General features: G+C 46.5%; 3 protein-coding genes across 4 annotated transcripts; all 3 read right to left on the bottom strand.

Annotated features, from left to right (window-relative positions):
- Positions 1-3,265: 3,265 nt before the first annotated feature.
- On the bottom strand, positions 3,266-11,396 carry LOC117858589 (uncharacterized). Of its 2 annotated transcripts, none has more exons than XM_034741686.2 (19): positions 10,926-11,396; positions 9,409-9,446; positions 9,290-9,312; positions 8,850-8,956; positions 8,707-8,758; positions 8,552-8,636; positions 8,067-8,157; positions 7,735-7,773; positions 7,574-7,641; positions 7,409-7,471; positions 6,649-6,704; positions 6,468-6,541; positions 5,582-5,674; positions 5,400-5,501; positions 4,711-4,791; positions 4,519-4,607; positions 4,399-4,414; positions 3,766-3,876; positions 3,266-3,684 (listed from the first exon to the last, which is right to left on the bottom strand). In XM_034741686.2, the coding sequence occupies exons 1-19, from the start codon at positions 11,115-11,117 to the stop codon at positions 3,580-3,582; spliced, it is 1,485 nt and encodes a 494-aa protein (XP_034597577.1). In that variant the 5' UTR covers positions 11,118-11,396; the 3' UTR covers positions 3,266-3,579. The 2 variants fall into 2 exon arrangements, with proteins under 2 accessions (XP_034597577.1, XP_034597576.1); XM_034741685.2 differs by having other exon boundaries at positions 4,519-4,610; positions 10,926-11,389.
- A 1,436-nt stretch (positions 11,397-12,832) lies between these two features.
- On the bottom strand, positions 12,833-15,809 carry LOC117854689 (uncharacterized). Its single transcript, XM_034736913.2, has 5 exons — positions 15,504-15,809; positions 14,367-15,112; positions 14,083-14,259; positions 13,896-13,987; positions 12,833-13,773 (listed from the first exon to the last, which is right to left on the bottom strand). The coding sequence occupies exons 2-5, from the start codon at positions 15,075-15,077 to the stop codon at positions 13,050-13,052; spliced, it is 1,704 nt and encodes a 567-aa protein (XP_034592804.1). The 5' UTR covers positions 15,078-15,112; positions 15,504-15,809; the 3' UTR covers positions 12,833-13,049.
- Positions 15,810-18,774: 2,965 nt separating this feature from the next.
- On the bottom strand, positions 18,775-21,591 carry LOC117858911 (transcription factor bHLH168). Its single transcript, XM_034742065.2, has 2 exons — positions 21,194-21,591; positions 18,775-19,577 (listed from the first exon to the last, which is right to left on the bottom strand). The coding sequence occupies exons 1-2, from the start codon at positions 21,431-21,433 to the stop codon at positions 19,158-19,160; spliced, it is 660 nt and encodes a 219-aa protein (XP_034597956.1). The 5' UTR covers positions 21,434-21,591; the 3' UTR covers positions 18,775-19,157.
- Between the last annotated feature and the right edge of the window lie 1,073 nt (positions 21,592-22,664).

Here is a 22,664-nt window from a genome sequence, read left to right as displayed (position 1 = left end):
TGCCCTACTTCCTCAGATCTCCATCGAACAGCCGGGCCACCGCCGCAGGTCTGCCTCTCATCGTTGCTTCACCGACGCTTCAGCGCGCCAAGTATGACGCTTGCGCCGTCTTCCGACGATGTACTGCACCGGATGGCTCAGCCGAGCTGAGAAACCCGCCGCGATCCGCTACAAGCCAAGTCGTCCCACGATGTCGTTGCCGCAAGCACCGTCCCAAGACGCAGTCCCACGTTGCACTGACCATTACCAAGTAACATCAGCCGCTGTGATCCGCTACAAGTAGCCAATCGACCACCGTACAACAACCCCTTATCGCCACCATGATCGTGATTGCCGCCACGTGAGCTCGGCAGGCCAAGCTTTCCACACGACAGGATTGCCGCCACCAGCTGCTGCCACATAGGACGCCGTTGTCATGTGCCTCGGCACGAAGGCCGGCAAGGGCTTTCGTCCAGGCAGTCACCCTCCGGTCCCACCACCACGGCAGCGCCGCGCCGCCCGTCACTTTGCCGGAGAGGAGGCCAGGCACTGTCGCGCGCTGGCTCGTCACCCCCGACGGCGCCCGCACCGCCCACCACCTCGCCGCTCCCCTGCGTTGTGCAGCCCGCGGACACGCTCCTCCCTGCGCGTCTCCTCTTGGCAGCCCCTCCTGCCGTCCCGACCTGGCGTGGAAGACTCCTCGAATCAAAACTGGGACGCGGGGGCTGTTTCTCCTCTACTTTGGTTGAAATTCTCGGTGTCTCTGACTTTCCGCTTAGGTACACAACTGTAGTGCAGATTTTAATTATAAGGTACACCCCTAGTTTCGAGTTGGGCTCGAACACGGGCTCACGACCGCTGCGACGAGCGAATTCAACCACCGAGCTATCAGCTGGTTCGTTATTTACCAGGAGTTATGAGAGAATGATGTCACTAGTTTGATGGTGTATGCTGATATGACGGAGCTTTGAGAGAAATTTATTCCTTTTTTTTTCTTGGTTGGAGGTCATTTCATCATTATGCTGGTGGTAATTCCAAAAGTTCTTCTAGTCAAAACTAGCACATGACATCCACATGCTTAGTAGTCAAAGACTATGGGTTGTTTTTGAGCACGTGGAATATTGTTGGTGGCCTTAATGGTGCATCTTCTCCTCAACTGAAGTAGAAAATCAGTGAGTAAGATGAGCTATTAAATATAAGCATGTAGAAACATAATATTAGTCTTTACTCTATCTTATTGCGCCACGCTCCAAGATCTCATCATTAGCTAGAATTTAGAGCAAGAACGTTCCATCTAGATATAATAAGTCAAATATAGGATGGTCGATATACAATCTTTTTAATATTAGACAACACTTTTAAACCTTAGGTCAAATCCTAGAGTGGTGCCACCTAGCTAGTTACATCTCTAGATCTTGCGCGACCGCCACAACATCCATGAGAAGGTAGTGCCCAGCATTTGTCTACGTGACATGCTCGTCCATAGAAAGAAGAAGCCTTCATGTAATGGTACTTTTACCCGTTTTTAATTGCCCAAGATCCACAATATTTCCTCTCCCATCGATACAACTTAATTTGCCACCTTTAAATGCCCAAGCTATCTACAATATTTCTTCTCCATCAATACAACTTAATTAGCTATAAATATATATATGTTCGCATCAGACTCTTTACTTGTATTTATGTGACCGAGAATGCTGAAGAGAGAGAAGGCTAACTGCTAATGAGTAATATTCCCTCTATCTCAAAATAAATAACCTTCTAGCATTTAAATTTGGTGTATTTTTAACTTTTAGATCATTTAGTTAAGGTCCATCCAATTAAAGTAATGTCCATATAAAAAAACCATGCGGAGAAGTACACCGTATAAGGCACCAATTAAATGATTAATTGATGGTTCTACTACATGCGTATGATATAGAGAACTGAACAGATAGCACGCTTTGGTCACAACTAACATGAGTCATTGGAAAGTTTTGTTTTGTTGTTTTTAAAAGTGCCACATCAAATAAGTTTGGGTTGATGATGAAAGAAACAATATCTCCACAGCTGTACGGTTTAATTTCTTGTGAAAACGATTGGTTATAGCGGGATTTCATTTCTGTTTTCAAGGCATAGGATGAAACAAGGTGGGGCTCCTTTTCGTTTCTAGACATAGACAACTGTGTGTATCTGGTTTCATTTAGATGAAATGCATCCCTTCGCTCTTGCCATGTCATTAGTTTAGCCTACATGGCATCTCAGTTTAGCCTACGTGCCCCTTTCAAAAAAAGTTTAGCCTACGTGAGATTAAACATGTTTGGTTTGGGTTGGGTTTATCCAAGAAAGTTAAGGGATTGGCACCATTTGGTTTTACTGTGGCCTGATGATCTGCTGTCTCGGCATGAGAAACTAGGCGTGTTTGAATGATAGCCTAATTCTAACACCTCTTAGTTAAATTCTTATTCATGGTTTAGCAAAGGAAAAGTCCTATGGCAAAGTGGGCTAAAACTATGACAAGGCACTTGTTATTAATATAACAGCTTAAAAATTTGTGACCCAGTGGTGTGGCAATTTTTGGCCACGAACAAACACCAATAGTCACATAGACTTATGGACCTGAACCTGAGTATACATATCAAAGGGGATGTGCTTTTGAGACCGCATTTCAAGTTTCGAATACACATAAACAACATAGCATTGCTGCTCCCCGATAGGCAGGCAGCCGGTGGCAGGCAGGAGAGGGAAAACAGGCGCGCGTTAGCTGCGACCTGCTCAAAGCAAGAGACGTCATGCCGCCGCTGTCGGACATCGTTGAAGTACGGGTGAATTCACCTTGAATCTTTGAATTGATACGTCGAATACTGGTCGGCGTGATAAAATAATTGCCGCTCACTCATATTTTCATGTTTGAGACTTGAGGAAACCTGCATATGACAGATAGTGTTAGTATAAGTGAACTGTCCAATTTTTTCTTATAAGATTAAGCTTTTGTGTTGAACCAAAGGCAAAAAAAAAATGGAGAATGACGGTAACAGTTAGTATTGGCCTATTGGGATAGTGTTAGTATAAGGTATAAGCTGTACACGAGGGACAATGTTAGTATAAGCTGACTCCTATTTCCATAATTTTGCAAATAGTTTCCCCAATAGGAGTGTTTTCTTTTTATTATTTTCCATTTTGCAATTCCCATCTCGCAGCACACTGCCAGCACTTCTATCACAAACAGAGCAACGTCCTATGGCCTATGGGGTGGTTCGCCATCACCACTTCACCATGATTGTTTTTTCAAAAAAAAAAAGTTCCGTAGAGTTGAATAGTTGATGATGCGTATTAAGTACAAGTACTAACCACGTAGCATTCGGTATCGAGCTAGGCAGCTAGCTATCCATCCTATGCCTATGTAGCATAGTTTAGGAGAGCTTTTACACTTCAGACAAGGTTCTGTCTGTATGTCGCCTGCTGTACAAAATATCCACACCTTCCCAGTGCAGACTACCACCTAAAATCTGTGAATACTGGGATGTTGTAGCTATAGAGGTTGCTTTCTTCTCGTTTGTCAGAGCTATTTTCCTGTGTCGTATACTATGTAAAGACTGATATTTGACAAAACCCAACTGGCTAGTTGGATCTAAGCCTCTTCTTCTTGGGTGTATCGTGCACTTGAGTCTTCTCGCCATACATCTTCACTTGGAGGTTCTCAAAGGCTTTTGACACTGCTTCCACCTGTAACCAAGGTTTTCATCAACATTACGAAACTGGTTGTAATTGATGGGAATCAAGTAGATGAATGAAATGTTCACTGACCAGCTCCGGCTTCTTAGCATAGACCCTCACGATTCTATCCTCATTGTAGGCAGGTAGCAAGTGGCTGACCCGGTCATCTGTGATGGTGAACTTCTCATCACATCCAAAATCCTGGCACAACAAAAAATTCTGCTCAGGCCAAATGGGAAACTAGGAGATATCTCAATCCAGAGAATTCCTACAGGACATCTATCATGGGTCATCTATAGTTATTAATCATGTAGCTCAGAAAAACAACACGGAAAACAGGCATAGCTATGCTTCAACATTCAAGAGCTATGCTCCAGCCTTTTCAGAAAATATGGTCGCAACCATAGTAATAGAAGGTACCCAAAAACATATGGTGCTCACAACTTGATATATGTATAAATACCCAATGGCTTAATACACTATATTCTGTCAGCAGCTACAAAAATAGTGCTCCATCCATTTTTAAATAGACGACATTTAGGACAACAGATATTTTAAATGCCATGCAAGCAATAACAATGGCCCACAAGTATGAGATTTACAAGAACACAAATAATAAAGGATGGATGGTGACATATGCTCATGATTTTGCAAGAACATAGTAGTTACTGAATTAACAGCTCCATCAATCAAAGAAGAGTTTATCCAAAGCAAGTTATTTACCTTAAAGAACTTGATGCTGGAGAATGGTTGTATGCACATCAAGTAGAGTAATTGGTTAGAATTTTGATACATCCTATTAAATCAAATCAGTAAAATAAAGTAGCATTTAAACATCAAAACCTTTCAAGAGGGTTGTCTTTTCCACGAGTAAGATCAATCTTAACATTACTGACAGCAATATCCTCTTCCTTCAGCAGCACTTCAGAAGACTTCTAAGGACAGTAGCGTCAACATTAGAAAAATGAAGAGTAGATTTCTTCAGAGGTCAGGTTACTGCAGCCAGCTTAAAAATGAGCAAAAGTAGATGCAAACCTGTGAACAAACTATGTCCTGTGCAGTTACGTTTTTGAAATGCTCCAGCTTGTCCTTTGGAACAGAATACTCATTGCAAAACTGCAACTCGACAAAATAGAATAACGTAAAACTTCTACAAAAAAGGAAGATAAGCTTAAGTATTATGTACATCAGTACAGAGCTGATGCTATCCGTGCAATTATTCAACAGAAAAGTTGTTTTCAAACTCACCCAAGCAAAAATGTCAATATCTATTTAGTAAGAGCAGAATAGCTATACTACAGTCTACATGATGCATAAACATGTTGCATCAGTTCTATGTTTTTTCACGTAGGCATTATCATTCAGATCTCCCAAGATGAAAACAACCTTTCCTCTTGAGTATACTTTATTGCAGCTATGATCTGATGAAACAGGTTCATCACTAGATTCATCTACGTTTGCAAAGAATTTGATTTGTTCCAGCACAATTATTTACAAAATAGAATGCTCTAAGGAAGCTGTGATATAATAGTTTGCAGGATTTCAATGTATAAGATTGAGCAGAGTTCATTAATTCAAATTAATTTCATGGACATAGACGCAACTGCATGTGTAAGAGAAACAGAATCTCCTAAAACACAAATGCTTACACCAAGCACGTAACAAGTGACATGACAAAATAGCACTTATATAGAAGCAGTGTATTGACAAAAACCATACTATACCTTGTAGAGCTCTCTTCGGCGAATACGTTGAATGATTTCTTTTGCTTTCTTCAGTTCATCATTGGGAGCAGTTTCAATGCTTTTAATGATTGTGTCATCCAACTGGAATTTCAGGCGAAGTAAGATGGATAGACTGGAAAATAACTCTGAACACAATAAAATAACAGTGACTGGCACCAAACCTTCCAAAAATCTTCTGCATCATTTGCATGCAATGATATTCCCAAGTAATCATTAGCCTCAATGAGCGCATCCACAAGCATGAGTTCAACAGCCTAAAGATCGAGGACTGTTAGAGAATGAACCAGAATATACCATAACAGGACTGGAAGAAAGAAAAACTCGACCCCAGGGAACAACCACCTTGAGGCCTTATCATTAAAAAGAAGCCTCAACCACACGGGCCAAGAAACCCCCTAAAACCTGGCTTCACCCTTTAGGGCCGCACCGTAACCTGGGTCAACAACGACCTTCTAGGATGGTGACCACAGGTGCCTCGGGCTGCCGGTGCCCTGCCACTACTTTCTGGGTTGCAGCTAGCAGAGTTTTTTTTTCTGTACCACCTTGATTTGAACCCTGGATCTAGGGAGCTTACTAGTTACCACTACACTACAAGAGTGTTGGCCATGAATATAACTCAGGTGCATAAAAAAATTAACAAGTATAACTTAAATGCACCTACAATTAAAATCTCTATGAAACGACGAATTTAACTTTTGGAAACATGAGACTCATTTACTTAAAGCTAGGCCAACTAAAAAAAGTCAACTAGACTTCATCTATCACCTTATGATATAACACTATATGGATGTTCACTGTAGGAATTGAAAGAAAATCTTTGAATCAATTGTATACCAGTGATAACAGGAAATCCAATCAGGAGTATATCTGAATCCTGAGTGATTTAAAAGCTACACAAATATTGTCTCCAAGCTGGACTTATTCATAGTTTTTTTTCCTTGCTGGTGTTGTTAGATGATGCAAATGTGTTTCTTTTTTGTCTTTTTTGTACGTAATAACTAAAACAAAGGTATGACGAAACAACAAAAGTAGGGCAATGGATGATACCTTTACTTTGCGGTGGGTGTAGACAGTCCGGTGCAGATCAGCACGTGTTGAAAACAATTTATGGATGCTCAAGTCTATAATTCCCAGTAAGACATGACAAGTCACGTTATGATGTCTTAATGTGATGGAAAATAGAACAGATAAAATTTAAGCAGGTGAGGACTATATATAAAGCACCTACAATCTTTGGCAGGATAGCAAATTTCATCACCCATCACTCGCATGCCCTCCATCAACCTGCAGGGAAAAGGCAATATAAATTTACAAGATGTAATAACGACTTGCAGTACTAGCAGCAAACAAAAGATCAATATGAGCTTTTCCTACAAACACAGGACGTGCCAACTATCTAACACCTGTAAGTTTCTGCAATTATTTAACCAAGTCTCATACAATGCTTGCAAGACAAGGGTCCTTGATCATAAAAGTTACAAGGCCTTGTCTAAATTTCTAGTGTATGATTAACACCAGCTATAATATTACCAATGGAGAAACGAGATTCCTTTCTCTGTGTAGATAAAGTGGCATACGCTTAGTGTGGCTCAGTAGGATACCGAAGGTAACAGACACAGCAAGAATCATGACAGAACAGGAAAAGGAAACCTATTTTCTAACATGTTTCCAGTTTGTCTGCTATTTACATTCACATTTAATCAGTCTTTTATTCTATGAATGATCATTTGTAATCTATAATCAACAAAATCACCCAGAAGAAATGGCTCAAACGTAAATGCTGCAATTTTCATAGGGCAACCCCAATACTGCAACTGGACCATGTAAAATTGAAGGGGGAAAAGGGCACCTTGTTTGAAACGTACAGCACCTAGAGCGTATGGAGATGAAATTATTGTACAAAGGTTGATTATATTGATTCCTATTCTCAACAAGGAGAGCAGAAAACAAGAATTTAACACAGGTAGAACAACAGAAACGAAATGTACCTCCAGTACTGGAAATTAGAGCCAAGACCACATGCTCTGCAATCACGGTCAATGTAGTCGAACCTGCGCAGTTACACTATCTTAAAACATAACCAGATGATAGCAGAAACCACTATGGGCATATAGCAGGAAATGTCATTAGTTCAATTGAAAGTTGGCCCTTACTTGTCAACATCTATACCATTGCGCCCATTAGCAACAATGTCATAAAGAAAATGCTTATCCTTTGCACTCTGAAGAAATAGGTTTCAAATTCATCTAAATTATGCAATCCATATTCAATACAGATAGATAATTAAGCTGGGAACAGAGAACAAGATACATACTTTTGTGGTGGCAGACTTAGAGCTGGCACCTATCATCTCCTGCAAAACATTTTAAATTAAAATCGCAGGTTGGTAACTTCTATATGCGTGTTGTGATTAGTAAACGAGTTGTATGCACTGATTTTTTTAATTTTCTTTTCATGTGTAACCCCCTGCTTACTCCACATATAAAGAGAACAGGTAAATCACATAACATGTTAAAGTGAATTCATCAATATTGAGAGGTCGAAAGACTTCTAACATCCTAAGTTAAAGAAAAAAAATGATAATTTGCTAGATGGTGACAATTAGTGTGTGCCGCACAAGGGCTGAAATAAAAATGAAGTTTATACCTTGACCATTTTGAGATAATCATCTTCAATATCTATTGCATGTTTGTCAACAATACTGTCCAACAGCAGTACTGACATACGTTCGTGAGACCTGAAAGAGCATAAACAAGCAAATAAGAGACCAACCAGAATCCCAAGTAGATTTAACATAGCAACATGAGTGTCTTCATAAATGGTGGAATGACCACACTATATCATCAATCAATAAGAATGAACGATGAGCATGGGACTTTAATGTCAGGATGTCAAAAGGCATAAAGAGTAGCAATTAAAGTACAAAATTCACTATAACTATGATCACCAGAGAAGAGAACATATACATGCATACACATGAAACAGCTATGCCAGTAGAGTAACCTTAGGCCCTGTCTTTTGAGCCATGGAAGCTAAGTATCTAACCATAACAAAAATAGGATAGCAAAAGTAGAAATTTGAAAATAATTGAAAGCATATATGAAAGGCGCCAAAGGCTGAAAGAGAATCACCAGGTTGAGCCAGGATTAATACGAGGAAGAAACTCATGCTCAAACAAATGACTGAAGGGGCCATGTCCAATATCATGCAAGAGGCCTGAACAAGATTATGACAAAGATCATAAAGATATTCAATAGTTAATGGAGCCCCAGATGAGTGCACCAACCTGCAAGCTTCACAGTTTGCATGTCGATGCGATCAATACCAAGCTCTTCTCCCTGTCGAAGGAAAACATTACCCTTAATTATTCAGCTATAAAATTCCAGGATTTCAATCAATTTAAGAATTGAGATTTGATACTATACACACCTGATACGTTTTAAGATTATTCATAGCCTTCCCAGCCAACGAATAAACTCCTAGTGAATGTTCAAAGCGTGTGTGAACAGCTCCAGGATAGACCAGATATGTAAGACCTGAAAATTATTGAAAGCATCTTATGTAAACATCAAATACAAATGACAAAAGCATGCATGCTCATTTAGTGACACTAAATATTATGAACCACCAGTGTTTTCTGCTTGAATGCCAATATCTCTTCACTGTTAGGAAGAAGGAAGAATAACCAGTCTAGGGTTACAAAGTATGGGCCGAATGGGCCATAAGGCCAACATGGGCCAGAAAGGGATAAACATAAATCTGTACATATTAACATTCACTAACAAGCAACGGAACTCCATTGTCTTTTCATAATTTCTGTCAAGTATAACTACTAAGATATCACGGAGGAACAGAGAAACTGAACTCACCAAGTTGTTTTAGGTCCCGCAACCTAAATGGAACAATGCATTAAAATCAAATCATGATAGGCAATCAAAGAAGCTGAATAGATAATTGTGCAGAAGCAATTAAGGAAAACCATAGCCACCTCTGAAATTCCTCAGTGTCCACAAACTGCAGAGCAAGCTGTAAGGCAGAGATTGTAACGATTATATTATTTTATAAAGGGATGTTTGAGCAGCAGAAATTACTTGAATAACGCCATAACCAGTTCAGGAGAGAACTATATGTCAGACATCAGTTTCAGCACATCCAAATTGTATTGTAGCCTTAATACAAATGCAAAGCATTAAACCTTAAAGTGGTTAATTTGCCAGAAATGTGAAAACATAGGTACCAGGCATGACTATTGGGGATATGAAAACCAAGCCAAACAGGTTACAGACAAATGCTTTAATGCAAACTTCAGCAGATGCAAAAGCATGCATGCTCATTTAGTGCAATTAGTGTCAACCTGTTTTTGAACAGCCCAAATGACTACTGCAGAAATAGAACAAACAAATTTCCCATTGATCCTAATGGTGAAGTCTGCTAAGGTCCAAATTTCCTAAAATATGAATATACGAATCATCATAGTTTTTACTTATCACTGGAAATGGGCCTGGTGCTAATGTGGTAATGCTATTTAGAAAAAGAATTGGGTCCATGGCTATCAAAAGCACTGAAATCAAGAGAGTAAGATATATAGATGCAATGATGTAAAGTGTATATCAACCAAATCAAAAAGGGGGCAGAATAGACTTGCCATGTACACCTGCAGTTGATGTTCCAACACAGTGGAGTCAATCACACATATGAAACTGTCTACCCCCCCAAAAAATAGAGAATTGAAATGCTGATACAGTTTCAATTTTTAATTACACATACCCCACCTGAGACTTGTTTATGACCCAATAAAAGTCAACAAAAATAATACCAGTCGCTGTCAAGGTAGCATTAGTGGAGTAGTATTATTCTTCAGTTACTCCTAGATTAAAATAGGCATGTTGCGTGCAGTTTTAGCATGGACATAAAACGTTACCCCCATTGAATTTATTAATTGAAAACAAAAAAAACATGACGCCACATGCACAGTTAATCATGCAATGTGAGTCCATGCGCCACACCAACATCAACGCGCAACACTTCAACAGGCCCAAATACTAAAACTAAACAATACGGCACATGCTTAACTACTAGAAACACATGAGATGGGAATCTACTAATCTACCAGAGCAGTTGGCACGACGAACTGAAGGTGCGGGGCAAACCCTTCCAGGGTGGCAAATACTAATTGCTTTCACACGACCAGAATAATGGCAACGATGGACTAAAAAGAGGCAGTAGAGAACGTAGAATCAAACAAAATAGACGCATAACGAAAACCGAGAGGGCGTCGCGTAATCCTGCACCGCGTGGCCACCAAACAACAAGGAATGCGGATTGGGGGGGCAACGCAAGCGGCAAGCCAAACCGACGAATAGCAGCAAGGAACGCATCACCCAACGATTCCTCCACACCCGAACAGCGAGGGCGGAGCAAGGATCATCAACCAATCCACGAGCAATGAGTTAGGAGAGAGGAGGGGCAGGGAAGGAAGGAAGGAGGCAGCGGAGCGGAGCGCACCGGGTCGAGCGAGATGCTCCCGTGGAGGTTGTCGAACACCTGCTTCACGTACCGGCGATCGCAACTCCCGTACCCTGGCCTGGCCACCGCCGCCGCCGCCGCGGGGGACGGAGAGTGGAACGTCAGGGTGGCCGCCGGGGACGCCGCCGCCAGCGCGGAGTCCCCCTCCGGTGAGGCGCAGTACTCTCCCATGCCGCCGCCGCCGCCGCGTCGGTGTTCCCGAAGGTTCGGAGAGAGCGCGCGCTCGTGCGGCGTGGGGGCGCGTTGCGGGCGGGGCGAGCGGTGGGGCTTCCGGGCTTGTGCTTTTTGGAGGCGGGGATGGGGGCAATGGAAAGCTGGAACGGGCGAGGCGGCGGGGAGGACGAGAAAAAGGGTAAGGCAGGGAGCAAAGGCACAGCGAGAGGGGGGTTTTGGATGCGGATTAATAACGGAAACGGAAAATTGGCCAATGCGGGGTGGTTACTCCACGCTCGTCGTGATCCCCCGGCAGGATTGGAAGAGGAAGTTCAGAGCGATCCTGGTGGAGGTTACAGCAGCTTGATTAGAGGAGGATTATTTTCTGTTTTGATTACGCGGCTGCGTGTGGGGCCCAGCCGTCCCTCCGTTAGCTTCGCTTCTCGCCTCGCCTCCCCTCCCCTTTTGCGTGCCAGCCAGAGACACGCCGCCGGAACGTGCCGTGCCGAAAGAGCTTCGGCGATCGTGCGGCTCGCCTGTTCTAGCATATGGATGCCATGTGGGTCCGAGGTTCTTCCGGCCCACATGTCAGACACGCGATGGGAGTTGCCGGTGGTGCATGTGTCATGTGTGGAGGGGGGAAAGTGGGGGAACCGAGCCGCGACGTGGGAGGAGCGCTACATTCGGGGAAAGTATATTCCGCTCCATACTGGTGTTTGTGGGGCCCAGGGTTCCTTAAAAACGAAATATTGCTAGATCGTTCATACAGCTGGTGTACCACGTATGCTGCTTACCTGGCGGCATTATGGCCAGTAAAATGCTTGCTGAGGTGGCGTGTGATGGCTGACCTGGCGGCTGCGTGCTGGACGCCCTGGACCGAACCCCGCGGTGGTCCTAGTTTCGTGTTCCCAAACATTTCTTTGTCTGGTCTGGTGAGCTCACCCGGGTTATCTCGTGAACTCAACTCAAGGAAGCACCCATCGCCTTCTCCTTCCCTTTGAGAGGCACCACCTATAACTCCTGAGTCCTGAGGAACTGCAAAGAGGAACATCTTCCATTCTTCCTCTTTTTTTTTGTTTGAGCAGGGAAGGAAAGGATAACTTGGACACAATAACTTAGCCATGGCAGCCACCGAAGAGAGAAGTGGGGATAAGAGCGCTCGTGAGAAATGAAGAAGATGGGTGCTAAGGAGAGCGGCACCAAGGAGAAATAAGCGCAAATGCAAGTGTTGTTCCAGGCATTACTGCATTGGTGGTGCCAGTGGTCGGAACAGATGAAGGCGATGGTCGATTTGGATAGGAAATTAGGAATGGATGAGGTTGAAAACATGTGTGGGTGAGTCTAGGCGATTAATCAAAATCTAATTTAGCAGACTTTAAAATTTCGACATGGGATTTTGTGGCCAGAGCAAAGTTGATTGCACAATAACCGTGACACTCCCACAATCCTACTTTTAAATTGCAACCGCACTACTCCCTCCATCCACAAAGACTGTTCATTTAGCCTTCAAAACTTATCACATGTCTATATAATTTTCAAACAATGCAATAAAAATCCTCGTAATACCTTCTGACCTAGTTAACGAATCGATCATTTACTCCCACCATCGATGCTCAAGCCAAACTGCTAATAGGTACGATAATTACTGCAAACGTGCATGCATAATTAATTCTACTCGGTAATCTATCCAATTAAAAAGAGTTATTAAGGTACTTTGAATTTTTCAGAAGAAGTGATAAGAATGAGTAATAACTAACACAATCAATACTGTGATTTCAGTACAGCACCTGCTCTGCGGCTGATCAGGCAGTTGTCGGTCATCCTATTCCTACTTCAAGAACACTTGAAACAATCTTATTCCGTAAAAATGTTCACCGTCTACAGGTTTCTACCACAACAAACTACCGTTTCTAGAAGAATCAGAGCAACACTGATTAAACTAGCAGGGCATCAAGGGTTCTTCGCCTTTATCCTGAGCTTCCGTGCAATGGCAGCAGCTCTCGGGTGTGCCGGTTTCCTGCCGCTGCTGTCGCCGCCGCTCTGCTCCATCTCCACCCAGTTGATCACCCGCAGCATCAGCGACTGCGGGCAGCTGCAGCTGCTCTGCTTCCGCCCGTCTCCCGTGGCCGATGCCTTGCTCTTCTTCAACCCGGTCTCCAGCGCGGCCTCCAAGAACTCCATGAACCAGCTCCCCGCCTCGGCCAGTATCTGCTTCGCCAGCTTCAGCGAGGAGCCCAGAGCAGAGTGGGCAGTGGCAGTGGCGGTGGCAGATGGAGGAGCAGAAGAGGACGATCTCTTCTCGTCGCCACCGTCTTCGCCGATCTTGTCCATGGCGAGGCACTTTCTGCTGGCACTCGAGCTCCGGACGGTCTTGCCGCCGCCGTCGTCCTGCCTCGGATCCAACGTGCCGGGCGCGAACGACACGGACTTGGACACGCCACCGCCGATGCCTCTCCGCCGCACGACTGACCTGTTCTGGGCTATCTCCTGCAGGACCGGCGGCGCGTCCTCGGGCTGCTCGTCGCTCGCCACGGCAGCGGCCATCGAGGTGGCCGCCTGGATCGCCTCAATGTCGGTGACTGCCTGCACGGCCTCCTGGTGGAAGCTGAGAAAGCTGTCGAAGCAGGAGCCCGGCGTGTCCGGTCTCGCCGTCTTGCTCAGTTCAGAGAAGATCCTGCAATGTTGTTCAGCAACAGCAACGGATATCGTCAGATCAAGCTTTGGTCACCACATTCATCCAGCACTTCATCGCACACACGCAATCACTATCTGATCGCCATGAGAAATCACACGTACTTGTAGATCCTGACCACGTTGTCGGTGGCAGAGGCATTGCGCAGCGCCTCAAGAGCGGCCTTCTGCGCGTGCTCCCTCTGCTCAATGGCGTCCTGAACACAGCATAAAGAAACCAGTTCAGACAAAGACAAACATGACTCGATTCCATGGCCACGGTGTGCTACGTTGCTGCTCGATCTGATCATACCTTTCCAAGTAAACTGAGCTTCCCTGGCACCGGCACACGAGCAACCGTTGACGGTCTCTTCTTGGAGGACGTCGCCGAGCTGCCGAGCTCATCATCTGAAGGAGGCGAGGAGGGCTCTTCCTCCTTCGCCACTCTCCTCGTCGCCCGCGAGGCTGTACAGCTCACTGAGCTCTTCTCCTACACGGCATTGCAGCTCACTATCAGAAATCAAGATTGAATTTCACGTCTGAAAGTAATCAAATGCGCAATTTGCCCCCAACATTTTCAGTTGAGATTGACCGTACAGTGGGGAACGGGCTCTTGGGGATCCTGGGATGCTGGTCCCTGTCTGCTACGAAGCTCTTGCTCCTGGTTAGCAGTCTGGGCAGCACGCTGCTGCTCTTCCTCACCGACGCAGAGCTCAGCGCCGGCGACGCCGCGACGCCCCGCTCCCTCACAGGCGTCGCCGCGACCCCGCGCTCCCTCACAGGTGTCGCCGCGCCCACCCGCTCCCTGACCGGCGTCGACATGGCCGGGCGCTCCTTGACCGGCGTCTTTTCGGCGTCGAAGTTGAGCGTGGTGGGCTTGATGCTGGCGTTCTGCTCGGGGCCCCAGGACCCCCTGCGCGGCGCGGCAGATTTGGCCCTGGCGGCCGGGTCGGGCGTGCCGACGACGAGCGGGTGGCGGCCCGGGAGCGGCTTGGCGCCGACGATGACAGGGACCGGGGAGGCCGGGTCGAGGCGGTCGACGTGGACGAACTGGCCGAGGTGGAGCTTGTTGGAGAGGACGAGGTCGGCCTGCGCCAGCGGGAGCGTGGCGTAGATGGAGTGCGAGGCGTCGGAGACCTTGACGTAGAACTTGCCGTGCTTGGGGAACAGGTCCTTCTCGTCCAGCTCCGCCGGCACGATGTCCGTCACCTGCAGCACCGCCGTCCGGTGCTCGCCCACGGGCTTGGCGGCGCCGGTCTTCATGCCGTCCAGGAGCTTGAGGAGGACGCCGGAAGACAGCGTCGTCATGTTTGAACTTTTGATCCGCGGCCGGCAGTCTCAACCTGGTGGTGGAGATCGATTATTCAGAACTCGAGAGAGAAATTAGAATCACAGCACATCTAGTTTCAGTTGATTGCAAAAAGAATTCCCCACGCGAACGCTGTTCTTGGCGAAATCGAACAGGGGGATTTTTTCCCCATTGCCACAAACAAGAGCAAGAGAATCAGTTTTGAGGTATCGTAGATCAAACGGAACTGCCCGATCGAATCGGAGCCAATTTTGCACCGAAAGAACTAGAATCGCGAGAATTCGACTCAAGGAAATCTGCCAGAACAGAATCAATCTTTGGAATCAAGAAGAACCCAGGCAAGGAATTATGAAAGACAAACCCCAAGAATCGGACCGACGGAACTGAGAAGCGATCCGAAAGCAGCGAGGAGAGATTGAGCTTACCTGGGGCGTGGGAAAGACAAGAAGGGAGCGCTCTCCCGGTGGCTGACGGCAAGCAATCGACCGATCGATCTCCAAGAAAATCCCAGGCGCGAGCGAGTGGTGGGTTAAGTGCGATCAAGCTGGGCGAGATGAACTTTGAGCTGTTTGTCCTGTCGCGGGTTTAGCAGCTGGGTTTGGTTGCGCCGCACTCGCCCCAACGGTAATCTACGAGGAGGGGGGGAGGAGCGCGAGGTGAGAGAAGAGGAGGTGGGAAAGGGGGAGATCACGTGACATTTGGAACGTTGGCGAGCCCAACGGTCGACTGGGGTTGAGTGGAGGAGCGGTCCAGAAACGGGGCTGGGTTGGGTAGGGGCGCCGCCCCGCCGCTGCCTGCTGTTGCATTTTTGCTTTTGCGAAATGACGAAGCTACCCACGCCACGTCAGACAGTTTTAGTTCTCATAGGGAGCCACGTCGGACAGAAATATAGGTGTCCTCAAAAAACAACTGGATAAAGTGATGAAAAAATAATACAAAATTCTGATAACGTAAACCAAGTAACAAGAAGTTGTTCTTGTTTGACTCCTTACATTGTAACGGATAGCCAAAAGCAACTGTTAGTGAAAGAGATGGGACAACACGTGTTATATGAAGGGGATATGAGCTACTATCATTGATGGCTACCATGCACAGTATAACGTTATTGGACCTGTTCACTTCAGCTTATTCAGTCGGCTTATCAGTCACCAAACAGTATTTTCCTCTCACAACAAATCAGCTGTTTCAGCTTTTCAGCCGGCTTATAAGTTGAAGCGAACGGGCCCATTGTATGACTCTCCCTCACCAAACGAGTTCTTCCTTACCCACGCTCACATGGCTTAAGTCACCTACTATGCACTCGTAATAGATTTGCTTACGTGAGTTCTATTTTCCCATCAACAATTGTGGCTCCATGCTGGAGCGTTTGTTGTCATCACACATCATGGCTCCATGATTGGAAGTTATGGGATCCGATCATCCATGTGTAACGATAATTTGCATATTGGTAGGAGTCATAACCCATTCGCTATTCAAAGCGCATAGAGACAAACAAAATGTACCAAAATTGCCTTGGCGTGTAATTTGATGATACTGAAATGGGAGATTGGAAGTGCAAACTGGGTTTTTTCCAAAAAAAAAAGTGCAATCTGCAGCGAGGCTTTGTTTTTTTGTTTTGTTTTTTTCGAGGAAGCGAGGCTTTGATTTGCGGGCCGCGTCCAGTCACGTCAACTGGGCCTGAGCGTGAGCGTGACTACGCGCTGCCCCGGTCTGTCTGTCTGGCTGGTCTGGCTGGTCACCAGCTTACCATTTCCTCCTCCATGCTGGGCTACACGTTCCAGTCAGTACACCCCTTGTTTGCAAGGGTGGGCTGGGTTGGGCTGAGTTGGGTGTGTGAGCCGAGCTTACACAAACAACTTCGTTTTACTCTCAAGATTTTTTTTTGGATATGGGCTTTTGGCCCCTTTTCTCTTGCTTACATCTTCCTCTAGTTGGGCCAAACAACGTTCGTATAAGGATCTGTTTGGAATGCAGGAATGCAAAATAGAGGAATGGGAGAAAATGTACGAACATGATGTGGTGAAAAATAAAAAATTACAGGATGTCAAAACATAGGAATGGAAACTTTACGCTATTTGGATCGCAGGAAAATATAATAAGACCCTATCAGTGCTCATGAAACAAAATCCCACCATATCCATTTTAATTAAGCTAGATTTCCACGTTGATTGAGATTCTAGTTCCTTCCTCTTTTTTCCCTCTCTTCCTATCGTTTCTTTCTTAATCCTCCATCCCCATCATTTTCTGTTTCTACAGCTCGCACACGCTATTCACTTGACCATAGAAGCAATGACAAGAGAATGCTAGCCTTAAGCCAAAGACTTTGGCAACAATAGTACGTGAAGTATTTTTTTTTTTTTGATAATCACAATTGTGAAAGCGTTGGATGCAGCAATGACAGCTTCTAGCAAGTTGCAGGCAGCGCCAGCACAACGAATCACTCACAGGAAATTTTCCTTTAGGTTCTGGTGGATACTTTTTTCCCTACGTTTTGTGGAGGAACAAGAGCCTTTCCTTTGGAATGTGAACCAACTTTCCTCCATTCCAAACAGCAAAATGACAAAACTTTTCTAAGGAATGCATTCCTCTGTTTTCCTATGAAAATCCTCCATTCCAAACACACCCTAAGTTTATTTAACCTTTGGAGCTCGGAGTTTGTAAGCCCAATCTCGGCCTATAGACATTTGGAGGACAGAAAGTCAACACATCGTTCGTTTCTGTGCTCGTGGTCTTCACAACATTTGCTCCATTCCCCTATCTCTATCGCTCCCTGCCTCCCTCCGTGGCTCCACCCAAACATGACAAAATTCGTCTAAAGAAAGCGAACGAAGTTATGCAAGTAGCAAAGTCGATTATTGTTTTCAAGAGTTCACACTATATGTATCAGGTATTGTTGTTTATTATTAGCACATCAGGCGCCTTTGGCACAAAAATAAATAAAATAAAATAGATTAGCACATCAGGCACGTGGTTATTAACTTAACTTATATACACAAGAAACAAGACTGCCTGAGAAGAGAGAGATACTAGGGATGGGACACGGCGGGTAGCTCGGTTTCCTGCTCGTGCACGGCGGCTGCAAAAAGGTCCACCGGCCAGGCGACGACCTACCGCTGCGTGAAGACGACGAACTAAGCAGCACGTGGGTACACAAAAAATGCTTGGAAGCTTTTTTAAAAAAGTATAAAATATGCGTTTAATTTGGAAAATGTTAGTGAAAGTGAAAGCGTGAAACAACTGCACGCGTTGTGATGATGGTTAGGCAGCTGATTACCCAAGGAAAAGACAAGTGTGTAAGCTCAATCATGAAAGTTTTGTCCTGTCCCTCTCGATCAGGTAAAGGAAGCTACGGCGGCTACCGACCCAAAATACAGGCAGGGGTCACTGGGCCTGTTCGCTTCAGCTTATAAGCCGGCTGAAAAGCTGAAACGGCTGATTTGTTGTGAGAGGAAAACACTGTTTGGTGGCTGATAAGCCGGCTGAATAAGCTGAAGCGAACAGGCCCACTGACTCGTTGCTACGGTTCCAGACTTATTACATTAATCAGCACGGAACCCCTTTTCGATGAACGAGGTCGAGCGCCGATCCGTGGAATGTATGATCTGCACTCACAATTTCTTCATCAGAATCGTCTCACATGATATGCACTCATGATTTCAAACATCTGAACTCGTCTAGTTCGGCAGCACGGTCACGGGCCCAAACGAGCTCAAGCTTGTGTTACATTACATTAGCTCCAGAAAATGCTGCAACATGCAGGGCATCCAATTCCATGGTAAGTATCAGTAGTCCAGGAAGCTGAAAGCCTGAAACAGCCCCAGAACAGAGCCAAGATGCATGCTGCATGCACTGTAGTAGAGCACCGGCCGTTTCTAAGAGCTGAAAAAACCAAAAAACAAAAAGCAGTCTGCTTGCTTGCTCCTACATATGCACAACTGCAAAGAAACCAAGCTTCCCTTTCCATGGATCAGCCGGTTTATGGTTCCCTCTGCTACCTCGCACTCCGTCCGTCCTGACCTCGCCTACTACTCTAATACAGTCTTCCTTAGTACTGTCGCTGATCCTGAGGTCATTCATCATCAGACGAGGAGCAGCAGGTCCTGCAGCCTCTCGGAGACCCTGGCGGCGTCGAGCCCGATCCGCGGACTGAGCGCCTGCGAGTGGACGGTGTAGAAGATTTTGTCCCCGACGACGGAGAAGCTGGCGCTGACGACCTCGGCGCCCTCCTGCTCCAGCACCGTGATCACCTCGTGCAGCTTGAACGGCCGCTCGGCCTCGCTGATGAGCACCACGTCCAGCGTCCCGTCCTGGTACCGCACCTCGATCACCGGCATCCGCACGCCGCCGGCACCGCCCCCCACAGGCGCGGCGGCAGCGCCGGCGCCCCCTTTGCCGCCGCCGCGGCCCTCCTTCCTACGCTTCAGCGCCTCGATCCGCTCCTTGAGCAGCTTGATGTACGCCGCCGCGCTGTCCAGCTGATCCAGCTGCGTCACCGTGTCCTGCGACAAACCCAACATACATTACCGTCAGTGACAACGATCCATTCACCCTTGCGAAAATCGGGTAAAATTAAAAAACTGCCGGTAAACGGATGTACTCCACTAATTTTCTGTTTCCATTTTTGCCCCAGCAATGGAGCATGTGGTGCGGGTGCTAAACTATAGAAGCAGCCGCCGCGTCAGCGTCCAGCTACAGCTCATCCGACGGCGACTGTAGTTTTCCCTTGCGCACATGGCACGTTGGCACTCATTAAGAAAGCGTCCCAATCGCATGATGGGTAGGTGGCTTGGCGAGCTTGGAAACTCTGAATTATTGGGGAGTTGAGAAGAGCAGAACAGAGCAGAGCACGGAGGAGGCACAGACAAAAGTGATCTGTGGTGGGGTTGAGCCCAAGCCCTTTTGCCGGCTGAAGGATCGTTAAAAAAGAATCCGTTTTATTTGTGATGTAGTAGCACTCACTACAATAATCAGTGGAGTGGGGTATTATCCGATCGAAGAATCTGGTGATAGCAGCTTTGTATTGCCCACGAGTTCGTCGGAACCCAGCACGTGCCTATAAACCACTGAGACGTGACGTGTGACCCCGGAGCAACCGCGTCGCTGTCACGGGCAGGCCACCGATGGGCGGGCCCCGCCCCTCGTGGCGGCGACAGCGAGGAGGAGGGGGAGGAGACGCCAATGGATCGGATTGAATCCATGGCAGTTTGGCACGTGGGTGAACGAACAGAGAGCTCAGCGTTGGACGTGGGTGGGGCTAGGCTAGCGTTCTTCTGTGCGTTTTTCAGAAGAAAACGTGACTGCCCCGGTGGCTCGGGCTTTGGCTCGATGCGATGCCCGGGCCTGTCCGGGAGGGGGCAGGAATCACAGAAAGGAGCGGACAGCTCCACTGATCCAATCAGATCCAATCAAATCGAATCGGTGTGGCGATCACTCACTGAACCAGCACTGCTGCTTTATCTGTACTCAAACAATGAGCATCGGCCCCTTTTCATACCCTTTTTGTTTTACACACGTAGGCTATGATTTGATGTAATAAGTGTTTTCTACTCTCCGCCAAAAAAAAATCAATTCTTGGCTTACTTTTGCAGTTACAAACACGAATGGCTTTGTCTCTTTTTTTTTTCCACCTATGAAGATTGATACAAATAGGTAATAGCGGATGGACTTAATTAGCAGTTGAAAGTTGAAGCATCCGATTGCTATTAAGAGAATTTAAACAACCCGTGGTAAGCTCCAGTCTTCAGGGGGGCACCGAATGCGACATGACGAGAATTTTAACTGACCCAGTGGACTTGAGGTGAACGAGGACGTTTTACTGTGCACTCGTTCTCTAACCCTGTTAGCTGTCAGCAATTGATGTACACCACGCTTCAGTGATTTTTGTTTGTCCTTGTTACTATTTTTAACACAGATTTAGTACTGTTCAGTTGGCTTCTTGTTCTTCTCCATTTTTTTTTCATTTTTGGCTAATATAATGCGTTTTGGGACATCAAACTAGTTCTAAATCTGGACACGGACGCAGCACACGTCGTGTTTCGGGATGAATCGAGGACGCCATTGACTCATTAAATCTGCTGTATCGGATTAAAGAGGAGGAGCGAGGGGGTTAATTTACCTTGTTGGGATTGGACGCCGATGCGGCCGCCTCCGAGAGCAGGGAGGCGTGCCTGGCGGCGGGCGGGATGAGGGAGGAGAGCTTGAGGCAGAGGCCCTTCATGTGCAGCCGCCGGTTCTTCTCCACGTCCTTCCTCTCCAGCTTGCACCCCCCGCCGCCGCCGCTGCTGTGCGTGTTCCCCTCCCCCGCGGCCGTGGCGCCAGCCGAGCTGCCCCCGCTGCTCTGCCTCCGGCTCTTCATCTCGATCTCGACGGGTTCAGTGTCTCCTCAGCTCAGTTCGCTGCTCCTCCGGCCGGCTCACAGCCTCGAGTCTCGAGACAGGATGCGCAGCGTCTGATAAACTGAGCTATGGAGTCCGAGCTGGTTGTCTTGGCCAGAGCTGTGGCTTGGCTGCTCATTTATACAGGAGGGAGGCGTGGGGTGCGGGGCGGGGCCGGGCGGATGAGAGATGAGATGGATGGGGGTGGACGGAGGAAGGAGACGAGGAGAAGAGGGCGATCCGCGCCGCCCACCGGCGCACCTACGGCGCGGATGGGCGCGCGCGCTTGGCGGTCAACTCGGCAGGAAAGGGCCGGTCGCGTCCCCGGGTGCGCGTTATCGTGTGGGGCCCGCGGGGAGCACTGTTGCTACTGCACGTTGCGGCACTGCTACGTGTGCCCGTGTTGCTTTCCGCGATGCGGCTGGGGAAATTCGCTTTGTTTTTTTTTTGGGAGATGGAATGGATGGGATCTCGGCGGAGTTGTCGCCGGGGAGGTTGGGGAATCGGATCATTGATTGATGGATGAGAGCGATGATACGCACAGACGCACAGTGGAAACCGCGGTTTCAGGGAAGACCGGCTCCGGGGCTTTCACGCGCTGACCAGCTTTTTATTTTATTTTTTTAAGGCTAATCCCAGTAAGAGTTTCATAGATATTTCGTGCATATTAAATACGGTGACACATCAACATATGTGATGACATGGCATGATAATTATGAAGTGAGAGAGGGAAGGAGTTTCATCAGGATGAAACTGTGTATACACTGTTTCCAAGACTATGAAAACTATTGACACTTGCATTGGGGGCTATAGAGTTTCATTTCATCTAACCATATCCAATCACATGCCTCACAATTAAATATCATGGGCATCCTATGAAATCGTGAAATGAAACTGTGCACTGGGACTCCCTGTTTCATTCATGAGAATACACCTCATGGGATGATGTGGCATCCTTGGAAACAGTGCAATGAAACCTTGCCCTGGGACTAGCCTAAGAGGTCTCAGCAGGCGGTCAATCTGCATGGCTCGTCATGTTTATGCAGCGCCAAGCGAGGACGGGACACGGGTGATATTGGGATTTCCATGAACGCTAACCGCCCAATCTTATCTTATCTAGTATTCCCTCCGTTCCAAACTGTAGATCGTTTTGACTTTTCTAAGTTCATAAATATTATTATAAGCCTAGATATAGTGAATATTTAAATGCAT

Source organism: Setaria viridis, chromosome 5 (genome assembly GCF_005286985.2).
Source record: "Setaria viridis chromosome 5, Setaria_viridis_v4.0, whole genome shotgun sequence".
NCBI lineage: Eukaryota > Viridiplantae > Streptophyta > Magnoliopsida > Poales > Poaceae > Setaria > Setaria viridis.
Note: the sequence above shows the minus strand (reverse complement) of the source record. Positions and strands in the feature narration are given on the sequence as shown.

Excerpts from the sequence above, each read along its gene's own strand:
- LOC117858589 (XM_034741685.2), bottom strand. The coding sequence starts at position 11,117 with ATGGGAGAGTACTGCGCCTCACCGGAGGGGGACTCCGCGCTGGCGGCG. Across the intron at positions 7,472-7,573 it reads AATGGTATAGATGTTGACAA|GTTCGACTACATTGACCGTG; the intron begins GTAAGGGCCAAC and ends GTAACTGCGCAG. Across the intron at positions 3,685-3,765 it reads ATGCTAAGAAGCCGGAGCTG|GTGGAAGCAGTGTCAAAAGC; the intron begins GTCAGTGAACAT and ends CCTTGGTTACAG.
- LOC117858911 (XM_034742065.2), bottom strand. The coding sequence starts at position 21,433 with ATGAAGAGCCGGAGGCAGAGCAGCGGGGGCAGCTCGGCTGGCGCCACG. Across the intron at positions 19,578-21,193 it reads CGGCGTCCAATCCCAACAAG|GACACGGTGACGCAGCTGGA; the intron begins GTAAATTAACCC and ends GGTTTGTCGCAG.
- LOC117854689 (XM_034736913.2), bottom strand. The coding sequence starts at position 15,077 with ATGACGACGCTGTCTTCCGGCGTCCTCCTCAAGCTCCTGGACGGCATG. Across the intron at positions 14,260-14,366 it reads CCAAGAGCCCGTTCCCCACT|GAGAAGAGCTCAGTGAGCTG; the intron begins GTACGGTCAATC and ends AATGCCGTGTAG. Across the intron at positions 13,774-13,895 it reads AACGTGGTCAGGATCTACAA|GATCTTCTCTGAACTGAGCA; the intron begins GTACGTGTGATT and ends ACAACATTGCAG.